The sequence below is a fragment of the Rhinoderma darwinii genome, chromosome 3 (genome assembly GCF_050947455.1).
Source record: "Rhinoderma darwinii isolate aRhiDar2 chromosome 3, aRhiDar2.hap1, whole genome shotgun sequence".
NCBI classification, from domain to species: domain Eukaryota; kingdom Metazoa; phylum Chordata; class Amphibia; order Anura; family Rhinodermatidae; genus Rhinoderma; species Rhinoderma darwinii.
Genome location: NC_134689.1, coordinates 226,519,071 through 226,538,419, shown reverse-complemented (window position 1 = coordinate 226,538,419; position 19,349 = coordinate 226,519,071). Strand labels below are relative to the sequence as shown.

The window sequence follows — 19,349 nt, the reverse complement described above, 5'->3', positions numbered from 1 at the left end:
TCTGGTGACAGAGCCTTTTTAATGAAATAATTTCATAAACTCAATGGAAGAGACTTATCAAAACTAGTGCAAGAAAAATGTGGATCAGTTGTACATAGCAACCAATCAGGTTGCTGCTTTTATTTTCAAAACAATGTCTGAAAAATCAGAGCGGGATTCTGATTGGTTTCTATGTGGGCAACTGCTCCACTTATTAGAGCAGTAAACTTAATGTCTCTTAAAATATATCTAAAAATAAGTCTATTATAGCCTTCTATCTTCAATATCATCGAGCCTTTGTTATAATACATGGTACCTGCTACATGGTCCAGAGGCAGATTGGGGCCCAGTCGAATTCTCTAATAGTTTTTATTTTGTGAGGGCTAAATAAATGGGGGTAGGTTTCTGATATATAGCACTACTATGTGAGTTCTACTTTATGTTGAAGATATCATATGACAATACTTTACTTCTCTTGAAAATAGTTATGTGGTTGTCAACTAGGTTGCAGGGGTTCCCTGACTCTAATATAGGGCCTTCTACTTACACCCCTGAATGTGACCATAGATAATTTCTGACTAAGATGGAAGCTGTACTTCTCTGTAGGGATCATTATTTATCTTATCTGACAGAATTCAGAATAGCATTTGGGAAACCCTTGGCTGTCCTTTCCATCTTCATTTGCCATAAATGCGAAAGAATTACAGCAAAGTGAAAAACATTGCCAACATCCCCTTAGGAATGTTTTCCTTACCCCCAACTTTGGGATCTGTTTCCATTTTTGGTTAGCAAAGATGAATTAAGGCAGATGGAACTTCCCAAACCTTAGTCTGAAGAATGATTTACCTTGAATAACAGAGACCATGAGGCGTTAAGACATATGCACCAACAATGGGGCTGGCATCTTGTACACTAGAATCATTGGAATGAATGTTGTGTAAGAGATAAAATACAAAAGAGTAAGGTCTGTCTAAACGAATAGAAGAATATCAAAATCTGTTCTCATTAAAATAGTAATTTCTTCTAGACTGCTTTAAATTCACACAATATACAAAAGATGATGTGGAAGATGTATTAACTTATAATGTGTCTAATTTTATCAAGTTGTGCCAACTTTAAATTTACTTTTTTCGTAAAATATGTTGTTGTTTTTTTTACTTGCATGAAAATTATTGAGGGTATGTTCACACAAAGCCAATATGTTGCAGATTTTTCTACCAGATTGGCAGTTGTAAGATCTACAGCGTATTACAGTAGAAGCAAAGTAGAGATTTGAAGAAATATCATCCACACGCTGTTAAAAAACAAAATGCAGGGAAAACGTTCATATATTGACCTGCGATGCAGATTTTAAATCTGCAGCAAGTCAATTTATGTTGCGGCGTTGCTGCAGATTTGTTGTGGATATTCTCCTTTGAGATCAATTGGGAAGTAAAATTGCCATTTGTTGCGGAATTTGCTGTGATTATGCTGCTTTTTCACAGCGAATTCTGCATGATTCTAGAAATAAAAATGGTATATTTAAAGTTTCCCTGCTCTTCCACCTGGCCTATGCACAGGCGGAACTACTGTCCCGTACTGAAAACATGATTACAGTATGGGACAGTTGTCCTGCAGCGAGGCAGGGACTCCTAGCATCGTACATAACTATGATGCTAGGAGCCCGGCTCCCTGCACTATGTTCGGTCCGGGACTTGCGGCCGAAATACGTTCCGTCCATTACGGATGTAATGACCTCGTGTGAACCCAGCCTGAATGTGATCATTTGCAACTTTATCTGGTCATCTTGTTTCCATGTAGTAGAGTTTCTAAAGAGTACAATATGGATATGCCATTTACCTGCAAAGCAATGAATGTAGCTCATATTCTACAGGTGCCACACACGTATATAGTGGTATGTTAATAAATTACAAGAATCTGAATAATGAAGCCAGGCACTACATGGGAGACATTTTACATGCGATTTAGGGCAACAGAATACCATTATGCTGCTCATAGCAAACAATCCAATTTTCAATGACATTTTCCTATTGAGAAAATAAACAATTATCATGTACAAATGGTCTACTGTTTAACCTTGTTTAGCAAACTCAAGATAAAATGAAGAGTAAGGTAGTTATACAAAAAAATCTTACAAAATATACTTGGGTTGACTTATAGAAAATTGAGAAAATAATAGGGACATTATTTAAAATGTGTATTTATTTTTCTTTTTTTGTTCGGAACTTACACCCGTGGTATTATTTGGAGAGGAGTAGTGCATGAGAATATGGTTTATTTCTGATGGCCCTTTAACCCATTTCACGGTATTCTCAGCTGTACTACAGACTAAAAGAGCCAAATTTGTCCCTCTGTCATATATAACATGAGCAAAATAGGCTGTTATTTTACTAAATAAAACAGTATGGTATGCATGCTAGTGCAACAGGCAGGTCACACAACTGAGCTCCTTCCCTATAAAGGTTGTCATGAATAAATATTCTTGACATAAGCTTTCAAACAGAAGCTTACATGTAAAATCTGAATACCATTATTATATATTAACCTTTCCAGGCTTATCAACCACAATGTATGGCTGCGTACACTGACATTTTTCAATGTAGTTTGAAAAAACAAACAGCAAAATAGATTTGCTAAAATACAATTTCATAAAATCTGGAATCCTGGACAAATAACACTTGACAATGTGTTCATGCCAACTGTGCTAAAATGGATCTATTGTTCTGTGTCTATTTCTAACACATATAATAAATAAGTCTACATGGTTCTTTCCTCTTTAAGGTCCTTCCTAAAGTTATTTGTAAAGATGTGGTAAAATAGCAAACTGGTTTATATTTAAATATTTTCAATTAATTTAGAAATGATACACCATATATAGCCACCGGCTGCCATGCAAACTAAACCTTACCCCATATTCACGTCGATAGGGAATCGATGCGGTGACATCAGGAGCATCCTGCCTCTATCTAGAGGCGGCGTTCGCTTTTGACCGTGGTTTTAGAGGGGTTAATCAGATGGGATCAGAGTTATCACCGATCCCAGCCGTTGCAGCAGAGTGTCAGCAGTAATATACATTGACAACACATGCTGCTAACGACAGATGGTGCCACAGGTGTTGAAGAAACAATCTACTTTTCTAGAACTAAACCTGTTGTAATGGGCAGGTTTTATTCCCAATATGCAAAGCCAGAAGTATCCTAAATGTTCTGAACATTAAGAAGTACCCTCTGCCATAAAGTAAACAGGTGCTATACCTCTTACAAATATCTTCCCCAAAATATGAAGGGTTACTTACTTGATACTAAAGGACATTATGATAATGTTCCTTGTCTTGTCCTCGGTCAATAATATATATTTTATATTAAAGGGATTTTCCGGGAAAACTCATTGATGGCCTATCCTAAGGGATCCTTGCAAATTCAGCAAGTGAGCAATGTGGCCCCTTTAATATTTAACCAGATACAGTGGCACATTTGTATATGCGGGTGTTTACCGATACTGCATCTCAGTCCCATTCAAGTGAACAAAGAAAGAGTCCCATCATTCAACTGTTTAGTGGAAGAGGATAGGCCTCAGCGATCTCGCTCTATTCTTGCTAGCATCACAGCTTGGGCCAATGAATGGCTGCACTGGTCACATGCATGAACAGCACATCATCGCTGCCGGTACATCAACAAAGACTGGCGAGGACCACCATAGCGGAGACCCTAGAACAGGAGGGGATTGAACAGGTGAGTATTGTGTTTTATTTTATTTACTTTCCTGCTCTTAGCACATTTTTTTTTTTTTTTTAAGTTCAAGACAACCCCTTTAACTTTACAGGTCTATTTGCATAAAGGACATGGATTTTGGTGGTACCCCAAGTATTCATAAAAATAAGTTTTTGATAAAGGTAAGAGATACTGCCAACACAACAGAAGATGCAGTGAAAAGTCATGAAGTCTCATTAAGAATACATTTAAATACATCTAAAAAATATATATATTTTAGTGTACAGCAGATTAAAACTTCTATTATTTAGAACTTTAGTTTATATAGAATTCCAGTTATTGTAGTTCTTTTACAAAAGCAAAAAAATGAATTTACAAAAACGAATGTACTGTATGCTGCAATTTTTCTAATTTATCATTGTATAAAGAAGCAACACAAGCAAAATGGGCAAGCAAGCAAAATAAAGATGTCTGCATACGTGGACTTCTATATAATTGATATGCCTGGGTATACTGGCCACCTGGCCACCGTGAGTACAGTTTGCAGGTATCACTATACATATGGCATCATAATAACTACATTTGCTTGCTAGAATTTTGGCCCCAAAGACCTAAAATCCAGTTTGATTTTTTTGAATAATGCTGCTCCAACCAGGAATAATTGAGAAATGTAGCCAATGAAACTGCCAAGAACATGGGCAACTTAGCACAGTCATTTTAGATCTACAGGTAGTTTTAGACTGAGTGTAACAGTAGCATGGAGCCTAATATGAGAAGCAATTAAAGCCAAGCGCATACCTGGTTTTATAACAGATTTCAATAAGTTATGAATCTGTGAATGTCTTTAATGATGATTTAGCTAAGACTCATCTTCAGGCTTCAGTAGGGGAATACATAAGAGGCATTTTTGCCTTTTGCTGGCCATAAGAATAGATTGTTCTCCCATTATATTCTGGACTGTCATATTAGTGATTCCCGTGAATTTGCCTAATGGTGGAACAGGTGAACCTCATCTATAGTATGGGATGACATACCCGTATCAATAACATTCTGTGGGATTATGCGTGTGTGTATGTATACCTGTCACACTGTTCCAGCTGCCTCCAGGTGTCGGAAGCAGTATAGCAGCCGTGTATAGGAGCAGTACTGCAGTAATATAGCACAGCCACTATACAGTGACTGGAGCCATCTGCTTCCGGCACCGACCACTGCATAGCTTCCGTCGCCCGGAGGCAGCCGGGACAGCTGATCAGTGCGGGGTCCGGGTGTCGTACCCTCACCGAGCATATACTGATGACCTATCTTGTGAATAGGTCATCAGTATGAAATAATGCCCCCTGCCTGGACAAGCCATTTAGTTTTTACTAGTGATTACTTATTGCATCGATGATCCCTATCTTCTATATCTTGATGTTATACCATAATCTAGGTAGAATGTGTTGTTATAGTGAAGAATGAAATAGTTAATAATTTTGCTATACACTAAACATGTATATGCAATAGGCAGTAGAATTTATGTGACATTAGAGGAAAACAGATGCTGAAATAACATGCGGGGCGATAAGGAAAAAACAAAACAATAGCAAGACTAGAAATGATGCTCCGGGAGCCTTAAGTGGTATATTTCTAATATGTTTCTATCTGCCACACTATAGTATTGCAATAGAAGTTTTAGCAATTAAAGAAGTTTACACCTTGGCCTTATCATTTGCCTTATGTTTGTGCATCATTAAATCCGATAACTACATCCACTTAGCTAGCCTGACTTTACACTCCAAGTGATGTCTCCTGCAATTTATTACTCTGCAATGAAATACGGACCTCTCCTGCAGTGAAAGGCTTTATTTTCTACAGATTGGTATTAAAATGACAAGAGGCAACAATAGAAAGTGAACTACTATATCAAAGCTTTCATTTAAGCCACAGATCACGGTAGAAACAAACGCACGCTTTCAATATGAAAGAAGATTACAAGTTTTGCTAAAAGATCAGACATGCCAAAGTATGCCTTTATACCAGACAAACTAGACAAAAATCCTTCTTTTGTTTGTTTGAAAATCCCGTAGTTTTCTTAGCTATGATTAGGCACGACTCCATTTAAAATGGCTGCGATATCTACATATGCTTTATAAACGTGGAAAAATGTTTTGCGTGGATTGCTTTTTCCTTTTTCTGTTTTTTTTTTTTACCTTAAAACCAATTTTTTTTAACCTGAACATTGAATCTAGGTTAGATATAGCAAAACATAAGAAAGGGTTCAGTTGGCATATTGTGCATAGAATGCCACTTTGACTCTCTCTATTTGGTGGCAAAGCTTGATGGCCGGGCCTAGTTTTAGTTCCATGCAGTCTTGAACTGTGGGGAGAGTCAAAAGCAAGAACGCTTGCCCATCAATGTCCTGAGAAAACACAAAAAAGGTCATGTTTTAGTTTACTTTATATATTTCGATGTGCAGGTCAATAGAAAATATATTTGTATGAGGTAAAGTGGCATTTGACAGATTAGCAAAATATTAGTACACTATAATGTTTAGGGCTTCTCCACATGTAACGGAATTGCAGACAGAAAATACGCAATGGAATACAGTAACAGCAGGTGGGTGTGATATAACAAATGTCATCACACGGTATGGAAAAATTCAGCCGAGAAATTCACCTGCGGTGCGTAATTTTATTACCGCAGCATGTCAATAATTGCTGTGGAAAGTGGACTGATCTCCTGCGTTTTTTCCCTATAAAAAAATCAATGAGGAACAACAACTCTGCAGAAAACTACAATGTACTGCGTAATTTGCTGTGGTAACACTGTAGAATTTCTTACAGGGGGTGGAAATTACATCACAGGAAGAAGAAATATCACCATCACAGAGCCCTTGAAAAAAACGCACCAAAAAACAACAGCAAAAATCTGCAGAACTATTTTCAACCGTAAAAAACGCATGAAATAGTGCTTTGAGAGCCCTGAAATACACCCCCCCCCCTTGTAGATAGTACCACACACAAGCCCCCTGTAGCTAGCACCACCTAAGCTCCTTCTAGGAGCGGAATCCCCAGCCGATGCTCTGACTGGAGATTCTGCTACTGGAGAAACTCCTAGTGTCATTATCCATATATTGACAGTGACCTCAGGGGCTACTCCTGGCCCGGAATCCCCGGCCAGAGCCCTGCTGACGCTCTGGCAGGGGATTCCGCTCTTAGAGGAAGCCCCTGATGTCACTGTCCATATATGGACAGAGACATCAGGGGCTCCCTCTAGGAGCGGAATCCCCGACCAGAGGGATCCCGCTCCTACAAGGAGCTACAGTGATGCTATCAATAGGAAGAGGGTGCCATTTATGGGAGGGAGTGCTATCTACAGGGGGAGTCACACTATCTGCATGAGAATGGCACTATCTGCAAGGGGGTGGCGCTATCTGCCGGGGAGTGGCGCTATCTAGAGGGGGTGGAGCTAACTACAGGGGGCATGGTGTTATCCACAGGGGGGATGGTGCTATCTACAGGGGGTGGCGCTATCTACAGTGGTTGTGGTGCTATCTACAGGGTGGGTGCTGTATACAGGGGGTGTGGCATTATCTACATGGGCACTGTGGCATTATATGGGCCCTACCTACAGGGGACACTGTGGTGCTATATACATGGGCACTGTATGTGGCACTATGTGGGCACTGTCTACAGTGGGAACTGTGGCACTTTGTGGGCTCTGTGGCGCTATTTACATTTGGCACTATGTGGGCACTGGCACTATCTACAGTGGGCAATGTGGCACTATCTTCATGAGCACTGTGGTGTTTTTAGGGACAAAAAAACCCTAACAAATAAAATTCAAGCATTTTTTTTTTTTTAACGTCCATGAAAAATGGATGGCAAATGGCAGTTAAAAACGGTCAGACGGCTGGGAAATGGATTCAAATTTTGAGACAGTTGATCTGTTGTTAAGGGACCTTTTTTTCCACGTCGCGTGTATATAGCCTTATAGCCCTCTTCACCCTCACCTCACGGCGATCCAGGCTGACGGTGAGAGAAGAAGACTAATTGTTGCAGAGCTGCAACAGTGTATATAGATATATTTATCTATATACATATAATATAGATAAATATATATAAAAAATTACAAAAAAGTGTTTTTTTTTCTAATTTTTAGTGATTTGTCTGCTCATAATAAAAATTAAAAACATGGAATTAATTAAACTAATCTAGAAAATGAAAGCCTCATAAGTCTTGTAAAAAAAAAAAACAAAGTAAAAATAGTTGTTATATTCAAAGCGGTTGCAAAGATATATTTTTTTTAAAGAAGTGCATATCAGAAATGGAAAATTTGACTTGAACCCAGGGGCATCAATGACTATGGTCACGAGAGGGTTAATGACTCATATTTGGCTTTATAGTGAAATGCCACATGTCAGAAGTATTAGTTATACTGTACCTGTTCTTGAAAGATTTTCGATAAGGGAGCACAATCCGTAGACTTAATAAATTTCACTACATCAGTTACTGTCCATTCCAATGGATTACTCTCTAGGATGAGACATTCCTCTTCCTCTTGTTTTTTATGCTTTAGGAACAAAATGATCAGATATAAATAATTATTAATCCCATCTGACTTTAGTAAAAAATACATTTTATTCTAACAAATTACAACTTTTTGGGTTTTCCTGTATTCAAAAGCAGCAATATATATTAGTAATGCAATAACTTTCTAGAACATGACATTGCTTTTGACAACTGTTGAAGAACATTAGATTCTTAGAACTTAAGGACGGCTCCAGATTTCCATTCATTTTCACTCTACAAGATGTATGCCGTTGTCTAGGACCTATATAAACATTGTTTCATCATGATATTATTGTAGAAATAAAAAACGTACATCTTTGCCACTTGTGATGTTGATCTCTTCCGTATAAGAAAGGGAGCGTGTTTTCCGGACTCTCCTTGCCCTCTCCACCGGAGGTGGTCTGTCAGACCCAATGCTATTTCTCAGTGTTACCGCTCTCCTTGGACGTGCAGAAGGAACTTCAACAGAGGAAGTGTCAGTATGATCATCACGTACTTCAGAACTTGTTTCTTCACTGCCTGTATCATCTTCAAGGCCATCATCTTCTGCACTTTCCTATTAACATTGTACATTTTTTGTTAAATGAAATAGGACCAACATAAAAAAAATATATATTTGAAGTGCAAAGTGAAAAAATTAACTTATATGTAAACTAACTTTAAGTAAATTACATAAATGCAATAAGTAGCTCTCCTGAAGTGAAGGCAAAATGCACTTGTGCTACCAGTTCCCTACAGCAGTCGAATGAAGCCATTTGCTTAGGCCTCATGCACACGACCGTAAAAACTCCCGTTATTACGGGTCGTAATTACGACCCGTAATAACGGGCTCATAGACTTCTCTTGGCGACGGGTGCCTTCCCGTTTTCTCACGGGATGGTGCCCGTGCCGTTGAAAAAGATAGAACATGTCCTATTTCAGGCCGTAATAACGGCACGGACAGTCCATAGAAGTCTATGGAGCTCTCGTAATGACGGGTGGCTACATGTGTGCACCCATCATTACGGCAGCGTTGCTAAGCGACGTCAGTAAATAGTCACTGTCCAGGGAGCTGAAAGAGTTAACTGATCGGCAGTAACTCTTTCAGCACCCTGGACAGTGACTACCGATCAGTATAAACCTGTAAAAAATAAAAATAAAAGACTTTCATACTTACCGACAACTTCCTGCTTCCTCCAGTCAGGTCTCCCGCCCGTTGCCTTGGTGACGCGTCCCTCTCGACATCCGGCCCGACGTCCTGGATGACGTTTCAGGCCATGTGACCGCTGCAGCCAATCACAGGTCAATCACAGGCTGCAGCGGTCACATGGACTGCCGCGTCATCCAGGGATGTCGGGCTGGATGTGAAGAGAGGGACGCGTCACCAAGACAACGGCCGGGTAAGTATGAATTTCTTTAACTTTTATTACAGAAAAGGCTGTCCCTTCTCTCTATCCTGCACTGATAGAGAGAAGGGGCTGCCGATTAGTGCAGTGCTATTTTGCCGCCAAAAACGTGCCCGTAAATACGGATGGAATACGGGTGACACCGGACCCATATTTACGGGCACGGGTTCGTAAATACTGGTGCAAAACGGGTGGAATACGTGTGACACCGGACCCGTATTTACGCCAGTATTTACGGGTGGGAAAAAATACGGTCGTGTGCATGAGACCTAACACTGTGAAAAATTGCTCGTAACGTTTTTTGTTTTTTTTAGTGATCAGACTCCAAATGTACCATAATGCAACTAACCTGAGTATTGTTCTCTAGATTATATATTATGGAACTACCTAACAGGATAATTATGTGTCTCATACTGAAAATTGTCAGCTTCATTTAGATCTTAAAGGGAAGGTGACATAAAATTTTTTTTTTTTTTTTTATAATATTGCTTTTAGTCTGATATTAAAATAAATTTTATTTATTTGTGTTCTTGTGTTCTACTTATTTTTTTTATTTTTTACTTTTACTTCTCTATGGGGGCTGCCATTTATTTTTTCATCTCTGTATGTGTCTATTAACGACACATACAGAGATGGAATATGGCACATACATCCCCATAGAGAATGTGAATGGGAGCCGTTCCATTCACTGCAGCGTACACTGTCTGTGTGGGAACGGCGCATGCGCCGCTCCCACACAGACCAAAACGAAGGTCGTTAGCAGATCGAAATCCCACTCCATTTTCATGTGGACCAGAAGCTGCTGCTGGACAGTCAGATGACGACTTCCGGCCGCGGCTTCCGGCCATATATATGTTCAAGGAAACGAAGGCGCAAGGAATAGGAGCGGAGGCGGCAGCGGTGGCAGGAGCAGTTAAGTTATGTTTGTGTATGTGGTGTGTGTATTATGTTCGTGTTATGCTGTCTTCTTAGCACTGTATCTAATCCTCCTACACTGTGCAGTCGCTCAGAAAATGGCAGCACACAGTGTAGGAGATTTGAAGACATTCAAACCCCTCCTTCTCCTGGCACTAGCCAGAAGAAGGGAGGGGGGATTGTGTGAGGACACTAGAGAGAATGTGTCCACCCCAAATTTGCAGCATAAAGCAATGAGGTTGACATTGACCATGCTGCAATTTTGGGAACTGCTCCCTCTGGTGACCAGCACATGGAAATGTTATAAATTAAAATCTAATTTATAATATTTCCTGACTTGTGAAAAAATTAAAAAAATTAAAACATTGTGTAATCACTCAAATAATGATTGTTTAACTAAAAAAAAATAAAAAAATTCTAGCGACACATTCCCTTGGTAATTAAGATACTGACGAACCTTAATTTTAGGAATGAAAAAGAAGTGCCCTCAAATCCACCCATGAGCAGGCATGCACTACACCAAAGCAAATCCATTTTTGTGGGCAGAGATGTATGTAAAAAATGTTTAAAATGTAATGTAATTGTGCACCCAAAATACAAAAAATCTGTCTTCAATTTCTAAACCATTGACACAAATATGAAGTTGTTTTTTTTTACAAGTTTGTATGTCAATTTTTGTTTATAAAAGAATAATGATTATGTAAAATGCATTGTTTATATATGGATTCAAACAAAGAAAACAAATCTATGGCAAAATGAAAAAAAGGCAAAATATAAAAAAAAACGAGATTATTTCTATAATCTACTTCATTAAGATTGTTTTCATATTTTTCATACCTCAGCAGAGCCAACAGGGCTAACATCAACCACTGACGTACGTCTCTTCTTTTGTACAAAAATAGATTTTCTCCTCTTTCTGCGTCTTGCTGGTTTGGTCTGGGTGCTGTCTACTGTGTGTTCCCCAACAGGAGGCTTTGCGATCTTTTTCCGCTTTCCATAATAATAAGCTAAAGTATAAAATAGTAATGATTCATTACAGGGAATACTTTATCATTGGAAGAAAAACTACTATATTACAGTATAAGGCCTAGGTAAGGCTAAGGCACATGGCTATACAATATGGTGCCATGCATGTGCCGTATAATTACTTCCAAGGATAGTATCAGATGCCACCCTGGTAGATCAGGAAAACGTTTCCAATAGCCTGACTTTGGACAATGCTTACCTGCACGCGTAGGAAGGGATCCGATTCTGCCATTGGAACTAAATATATATGGCACATGCTCAGAACCATAGTACAGCCATGTGCATGAGCTATTAGGGTAAGTCCACACAAGTTTTATTTTATAGTATTTACTTTAATTACTGCAAAATGATGCACTTTGGGTATATTCACACACGGCTATTTGTTGCAGAAATTTCTGTCTGCAACACTTCTGCCACTTGAAAAAATAAGGCAGCAATTTGTCTCATGGAACTAAATAGAATCTGTGGACTGATCCAAAACATACTGCAAAAAAAATGTGGATGTGCTTTATTCTATATTAAGTAGAGGTTTGTAGGAGTGAAAAGCATCAAATTTATTAAGATGGCACACCTCTTAATAAATTTGGCATCTCTTAGGTGGTCCTAAAGACAAAAAAATGACATCTATGCCTGCTATGAGCCACAAAACTGGCACTAATGGCTGATTAAATTCCTCCTATTGTTTTTTTTTTTTTGTATCTATTTTGCTATTTACAATATATTATAATGGAATGCAAAAGTTTGTTAATCCATTTCTCCACTTCCTTCTATAGAAAACAGAGTGCCCCAAAAAAGTAGCATATATAAAAGTTTTGTTTTTTTCTTTACGTTAATAAATCAAAAGATTAAAAACTGATTTTGATGTGTTGACAAATAAAAAAATAAAAATAAAACTTTGTATTAAATAGTTTTTGGTTTTTTTTATGTTAAAGGGAGCCTGTCACATTAAGCATGCAGTATGACCAGCGGGCAGCATGTTATAGAGCAGGAGAAGGTGAGCAGATTAATTCATAGTTTTGTGGAAAAAGATTCAGTATCACTTCACTTATCTTTTATAAATGTTTGCTCTTTCTGGGTTTAGGAGTCCAGTGGGCGGAGTCACTAAATTACTGACAACCTTCAATCTATGAGTGTGCATACAGAGACAGCTGTCAATCACAGAGTATAACGGTCTATTCCGATATAGAACAAAGATGAATAAAATCCAAGTTATACTATATCTTTTATGACAAATCTATATAATAATTTGCTCACCTTCTCCTGCTCTATAACATGCTGCCTGCATTTCTCAGTGTGATAGGTTCCCTTTAAAAAAAGTGGATACCAAGTGTATGTGAAGGGTTTGTAAATAAGCATTTTATGATATGTTCCAAATCCATTAAAATAAATGGGATCTGAGTAGGATCGATTCTTTTTTCTATAAAAATGAGTGTCTAGAAAGAAAAGCAAATATAGGTCACTATATGTGATAATGAGACCTACATTTGGTGAAAATACAGATTAGCTCAATGTGAAGATTAAGGGAAAGCACCGAATACAATGCAACGTCCCGGACAATGAATCTAAGTTCTAATGTTATCCAGTGCTGAGGAATATGCTTGGAGCACATCATTACTTGTTACCCAATGTACAGAATACATCCACTACATAGGCCTATTAAATGCTGGTGCACTGAGCTTGTTCATAGACAGTTTCTAACAGTGTAATTCTGTGATTGCTCGCTTACACACAGATTTATTCCTTAATCCCGTGTCAATAAAAAAAAAAATACTTTCCTGTGCCTGTAATTGTTTGTGGTAGTAATGCATCTGTCCTACAGCTGGAGATGGTAACTTCATTCCAAACAGTGACGGAAGAATAAAAGCTATTCTTTACACAGGGACATGTTGGAATGCATGAACGCACAGTTTTCTTGGGATACTTACTGTATTTGGTTTTTGTGTGTACGGAGCAGTTTTCTGGACATACGTCAGCGACCAGAAATGGACTAAACAAATTGGGACAACATTCCAATTTCGCACACATTTTTCGGCAAAATTCTGCAACCTGGTCTGATGTGCGGACAATCTTCACAATCGCCCTGTAGGTTTTCCCTTTGTACCTGGAGGGAAGACATACATAAAATGCTGAGATTACTTTCTCCATAGTTACACAGCCTGCAGCTCTCTCGAGAACCATTTTCACATGGATGGGATTTCCCGTAATTGCCAATTATATCCCAAATCACCAGGCAGCCGCACAAATCACATATGGCAACACAGGTAATAAGTAAGTACATTGCTTCTGTAACACCAGGTACATTTGTTATGACTATGATCCTTGATGTAGTATCTATTTTCAATCAATAACTTTCTCCTGAAGAATATATTTCCTACTTGTCTGTAAATCACCAAGAGTGCTTGGCATGGAACAGCTGGCTGGATTATATACACACAAATCCTATCAACTGTTCTGTAATCATATATACATGGAGAATGTCTTTCACTCATAAATATTGAGTTGCCCAAAAGCCAACAGATGTGTGCTAGCTTTTTGGGCATGTCGCCTTCTTATATATTGATTGGGTCTCCATGAATGTCATTACAACCAATCTCTTCTCCCACGAAAACGAATAAGCGATTGGAAGAGTTCTGTTAATAAAAGAACTGAAATTCATATTACTATCTTGTTTCAATGCAGAAATGCCATCAGCTCCCTTTATAAAATATGCTTTACTATGCAAAAAAAACATTACGCACTTTATTATAGAATGTGGAAAAATGGAGCTCTGTACAAGTCTAATCATGGGAGCAGGACTGATATAAGAGCATGACCAAGTGTTTGACATCTTAGGAGTACTTGAGTGTTCATTTGATGCATGATTAACTAATCTATCTATCTATCTATCTATCTATCTATCTATCTATCTATCTATCTATCTATCTATCTATCTATCTATCTATCTATCTATCTATCTATCTATCTATCTATCTATCTATCTACCTAGATATATATATATATATATATATATATATATATATATATATATATATATGTATGTGTGTGTGTGTGTAGTGGGTATCTCATTACAATATTCAACAGCATTATAAAATTTACATACAAATAATTTGTTTTAAAATATGTAAAACACTACATATAAAACATCATGCTCCACGTGTGGATAAAATTGCCATCTTTCAAGTTGTTCATTTACAGTATATAACCCCTATATGGGACCATGCTCCCTATATTTTGCTTCCTTCATGTGTAAAATAAACATCAGACTCTTTGTCTTTTTTGGTCTCAATGAGTCAGATTAGACTGTCAGTTTTTTTCAAATAGTGACACACACATATATTTCTCTCCCAACAGTGGCGTTCAATGGAGCGTAGCTCTAGTGGTGTGTCAGTGCTGATTAGGCGTATTACGCTGTCTAGTACCGCGTCTCATTCTGTGGAGACAGAATGTTACTCTGGGCATGCGCACTGAGAGATGTGAGGACGCTCAAACTGCTGCTTAGCAATGTACGGATGTAGCCATCTTTATCTTGGTTCTGATAACTAGCTACAGCGTGATATCACACAACAAAAGCCATTGAAAAGTTATTGAAAAAGTCAAGATAAGAGATCTAGCCATTGTTTATTTAATACATTAAAAGTCAAAGTAAAGGAAGATTGCACGTCTGATAAGCTGTCACTGGAGAGGTCTGGCTTTGCATCTGTGAATTACAAAAAACCGCGGTAGGTAAGGAGCTTATTCTTACACCATTCACACATGTATTGCGTAAGCCTTGGAATCTAGCTGTCAGACGTCACTTCTTTATGTACGAGGCTCCTTAGTCAGTGGGTTGAAAGATGGATCCAAAAAGGTATGTTGAAGCTTTTTGTGTGATGAAGGATTGCAGGTGTGTACGTGATCTTAAACTGTTGATATGAAAGACATGAGAGAATTTTTGCCAGCAATTACATTGTTAAAAATTGTGAGAAGTGTAAAACCTCTGCCTTTGGAATGCAGTGACGTAGCGCATGGCGGAGAGAAGTCGTAACTCACATGTGAAGTATTTGAAATGAAAAGATTGTAGTCTGGACTGTGAGGAAAAAACAAAACTTCTGCTTGCTGCTTTGTTTTAGCGTAATTTGTTATTTAGTTGTGTAAAATTGTTGAGGATTAATAGTTGATCTGTTACCCGTTTGTCTGGGATTATAGTTGGGAGGTACTGACTGGTATTGGCTCAGACCCATAAACAGTTGGATAGTTGTGAGTAATATCATGTAGTACCACAGGGGCTTCAATGGTTAAGTCCTGATAATGTAGAATCCAGTGCGAGGAGAAGCAATTGTGTCTATATTGAATTTGCACTCAATACCATTACCCAGTGCAACAGGGAAAACTTTGAACACTGTATTAGAAAATCATTTATATTTTCCTAACGCATTGCCAGACAGTGATATTGTGTGTAAGGGTCCATAAACCAGTTGTATGTATTGCCAGACTGGCATAAGGTGGGAATCAGTACAGACTGATTTCTAGCACATGATAATCCGGCATATACACTGTGATGTAAAATAACATCCAAGTAATTAAGTCTGTAGTAGAATAACATCAGACCGCTGGATTGAATACTGTTGTAATATAACATCCTGTATTCATTGAATGACCCTGACACTTATCCCAGGTGCCACCTGTGTCGTAGTAGTAATTACAGTGAAGAACATTGGTATTGGCTCAGACCCATAACCCGTAAAGAAATTATCACCAACATACATAACAGCCCCCTAAACTACAACCCACAAAGTGAACGGCTGAGCGGGGAGGATAATATATATATGTTACCAAATATAATTTGCATGTGAAACCATTGCAAAGTGCTAGAGGAAAGAGTTTGGGATATATGCTACATCACAGGCTGTATGAACCGAAAGATACACCCCGGCAGCAAGTGTTCTGCATAAGTGAAGTGACCAACTCCTGCTTGAATCAATGGAGGTTCATGAATGTCGATTGTGTTGAAGAATTTGCTCTTGTAATTGTTGATTGGCAGCATTTTGTCTGTTCTTGATGTTCAATACAGTGAGGGATCAGAGGATCCTACAGCTAGAATGTCTGGAGGAACGACTTTTGATATCGTATTGGTAAGACAGTCTAGGAGATAGACTGGTCTGAGATATCTGTCGGCAAACGTGGCATGGCCTGTTTGCCTGGAGGTGGGGGATTTACCGGAAATCACCCTACTGCACTCCGACCATGGGGTCAGGAGGAAGTTGGACAAAGATGCTTTGGGGCACTGGTCCCGGCCAACATTAGAATGAGCAAAAGGAGCTGGGGCTTTAATTGTAAAGTATGTGAAGGCAAAATAACACACTGAAAAAAATTGTTGAAGAGGCTGGCAGCGGTAACAAGGATGTTTGCATGTGATAAAGACAATGGTTTGTGGAAAGTTGAGAAAGGGAGTGGAGTGGCCAGGACAAGGCATAAGTTAAAAGGACAAAGCAGGTGATTACAGGTGGTTACAAGTAAGATGATGTGAGAAAGAAAAATTTAAATACAGGTGTAAATTTTCATTGGAAGAGTGAAGAAAACGGAGCAGCCGGGTACATTGCAGTGACTAACGTGGGTCAGAACGGTGGGAGTGTAATGTGAACAGGTGTGATGTGACATCTGTGTGATGTGTGTAATGTAACATGTGTGATGTGATGAGACATCTGTGTGATGTGTGTAATGTAACATATGTGATGTGATGAGACATCTGTGTGATGTGTGTAATGTAACATGTCTGAAGTCTGAAACTAATGGCCACAATAAAAGCAGAACTATATTGTATGTTTCCTATTTTTAACCCCTTAGTGACCACTAATACGCCTTTTTACGTCGGTCACTAATGGGCTTTAGGCTAGGCTGACGCCTTTTCACGTCAGCCTAGTCTAAGTGCTGCACGGGTCTCCCGTGCAGGCAGGAGCCGGGGCTCTGCTGTCTGATGACAGCTGAGCTCCTGCTCCAACGCCCGCGATCGAAGTTTACTTCGATCGCGGCCGTTTAACCCGTTAAATGCCGCCGTCAATAGCGACCGTAGCATTTAACTTTGTTTACAGAGGGAGTGCGCTCCCTCTGTCACCCATCGGCGGCCCGCGAATGAAATTGCGGGTCTCCGATGGGGTGTCATGGCAGACGGGGGCTTGATAAAAGCCCCCAGGTCTGCCCTGGACATATTCCTGTTAGGACGCGCCGGAGGCACGTCCTAACAGATTGCCTGTCAGATTTACACTGACAGGCAATAATGCTCTGGTATACGAAGTATACCAAAGCATTATAGCAGCGATCGGAATATCGCACAGTAAAGTCCCCTAGTGGGACTAATAAAATAAGTCATCAAAGTGAAATAAAGATTATTAATAAAAAGTACAGTAAAAAAATAAATAAAACCATTTTTTTCCATAAAAACGCTTTTGGCATCGCCCACAATTATGGGCCCATTGGTAGTAGGAACTTTATTGGATCATCGGGTAAGCCAATTGAGAGAGCAAAAGAAAACATAACTGACAACAAGGGTATATGCAGCCAGGTGTCAGTAAATTGGCTTGTCCCTGGATACAATAATGCCACCACTAGGTTTGTAGCAGCCGGCATGATGTGCGCACGGCGTGACATAGGTAAAACAGCAAAGGTACCTGTGAAAAGTGCAGCCCGGCTAGATTAACAGTCCCAGCGACTGCAGAACATACAACTACCCGAGGTAGAAGTGTATGACAATGTGCTCGTGTGTGTAGACCTGTTCTCAGTGGGGCCTGAAGCTCGGCCTGTATTTTCCCCACTGCAGACGTTGTGTGTAAGTGACAGGGGAACAATGTTATCCCAAGTATTGACCTGATGTTTGTACAATAAGATATTAGCAGTTCTCCAGATGTTATTCCAAAGTTAGTTTGTTTAATGATTGTATTTAAGAAGAGTTGTGGGAATATTAAATACTGAAGTTAAGTTTTATGTAAAGTTCTGGATCAGCCTTAGCATTGGACTATTAGAGTCATGCGTCAGATAAAAGGTACAGAAGTGGAATATTCCCATTTGAAAACATTTTTAGTTATTTGTTTTTTGTCGTTATTATTGTGAAAGGAAAATTCTGTGCAGTGTTTGTGTGTGTGTGTGTATATATATATATATATATATATATATATATATATATATATATATGTATATATATATATAAAGAAGAAAAATGAGTTTGCATATATCACTTCTAGTTATTGCTCAATGTGAACGTTTGATGTAAAGATGTTATTTGTTAATGTTTTTCTTCAAATTAATTATTTGATTAAGATCAATTAATGTTTATACAATGAAAAAGCTTGTTCTCCACAGGAAGAGTCCAACTGGGAGCGGAAGGCGTGAGAACCAGATTCTAACAGAATGTGGACGGATAAGGGAACGTGAACCGGTAACACCCAAGGCACTCTTGATGGCACTTGCATTGATGGTGTATGACCTCACATATGCCCCAAGACTGCAAGGATCGATTTGGTAAGATCTAATTGGTATGTCCCAGGCTTTACAGCTGTTGCTGCTAAATTCTGTTAGAGCTGTTTGATTTGCCTACAGAACAGTCCTGGCAGACCGGTGCCAACCTTATCATACCCGCCTCCCACTAAGAGAACAGACCTTGAGAGGCCTTCCCATGCAATACAAATTAGAGTAAGAAAAATTGGTTTGCGACATTTGTCAGATAAACATGTGGAATCTGTGTATATTTTGGTGAGCTGGAGATGTTCCAGGCAATCAGCTCAGATCAAGGTACAAATCCTGCTGGAAAGCGT

General features: G+C 38.9%; 1 protein-coding gene across 5 annotated transcripts in view; it reads right to left on the bottom strand.

Annotated features, from left to right (window-relative positions):
- The window catches only part of SFMBT2 (Scm like with four mbt domains 2), a 214,270-nt gene continuing 194,921 nt past the window's right edge, over nt 1–19,349 (bottom strand). For all 5 annotated transcript variants that reach the window (XM_075857477.1, XM_075857472.1, XM_075857473.1 and 2 more), the window contains 5 exons: nt 13,491–13,666; nt 11,377–11,546; nt 8,553–8,795; nt 8,112–8,240; nt 1–6,087 (listed from right to left, as the gene is read on the bottom strand). In XM_075857477.1, the coding sequence (XP_075713592.1) occupies nt 5,947–6,087; nt 8,112–8,240; nt 8,553–8,795; nt 11,377–11,546; nt 13,491–13,666 (859 nt within the window). In that variant the 3' untranslated portion in view covers nt 1–5,946. The remainder of the gene's footprint in view (nt 6,088–8,111; nt 8,241–8,552; nt 8,796–11,376; nt 11,547–13,490; nt 13,667–19,349) is intronic.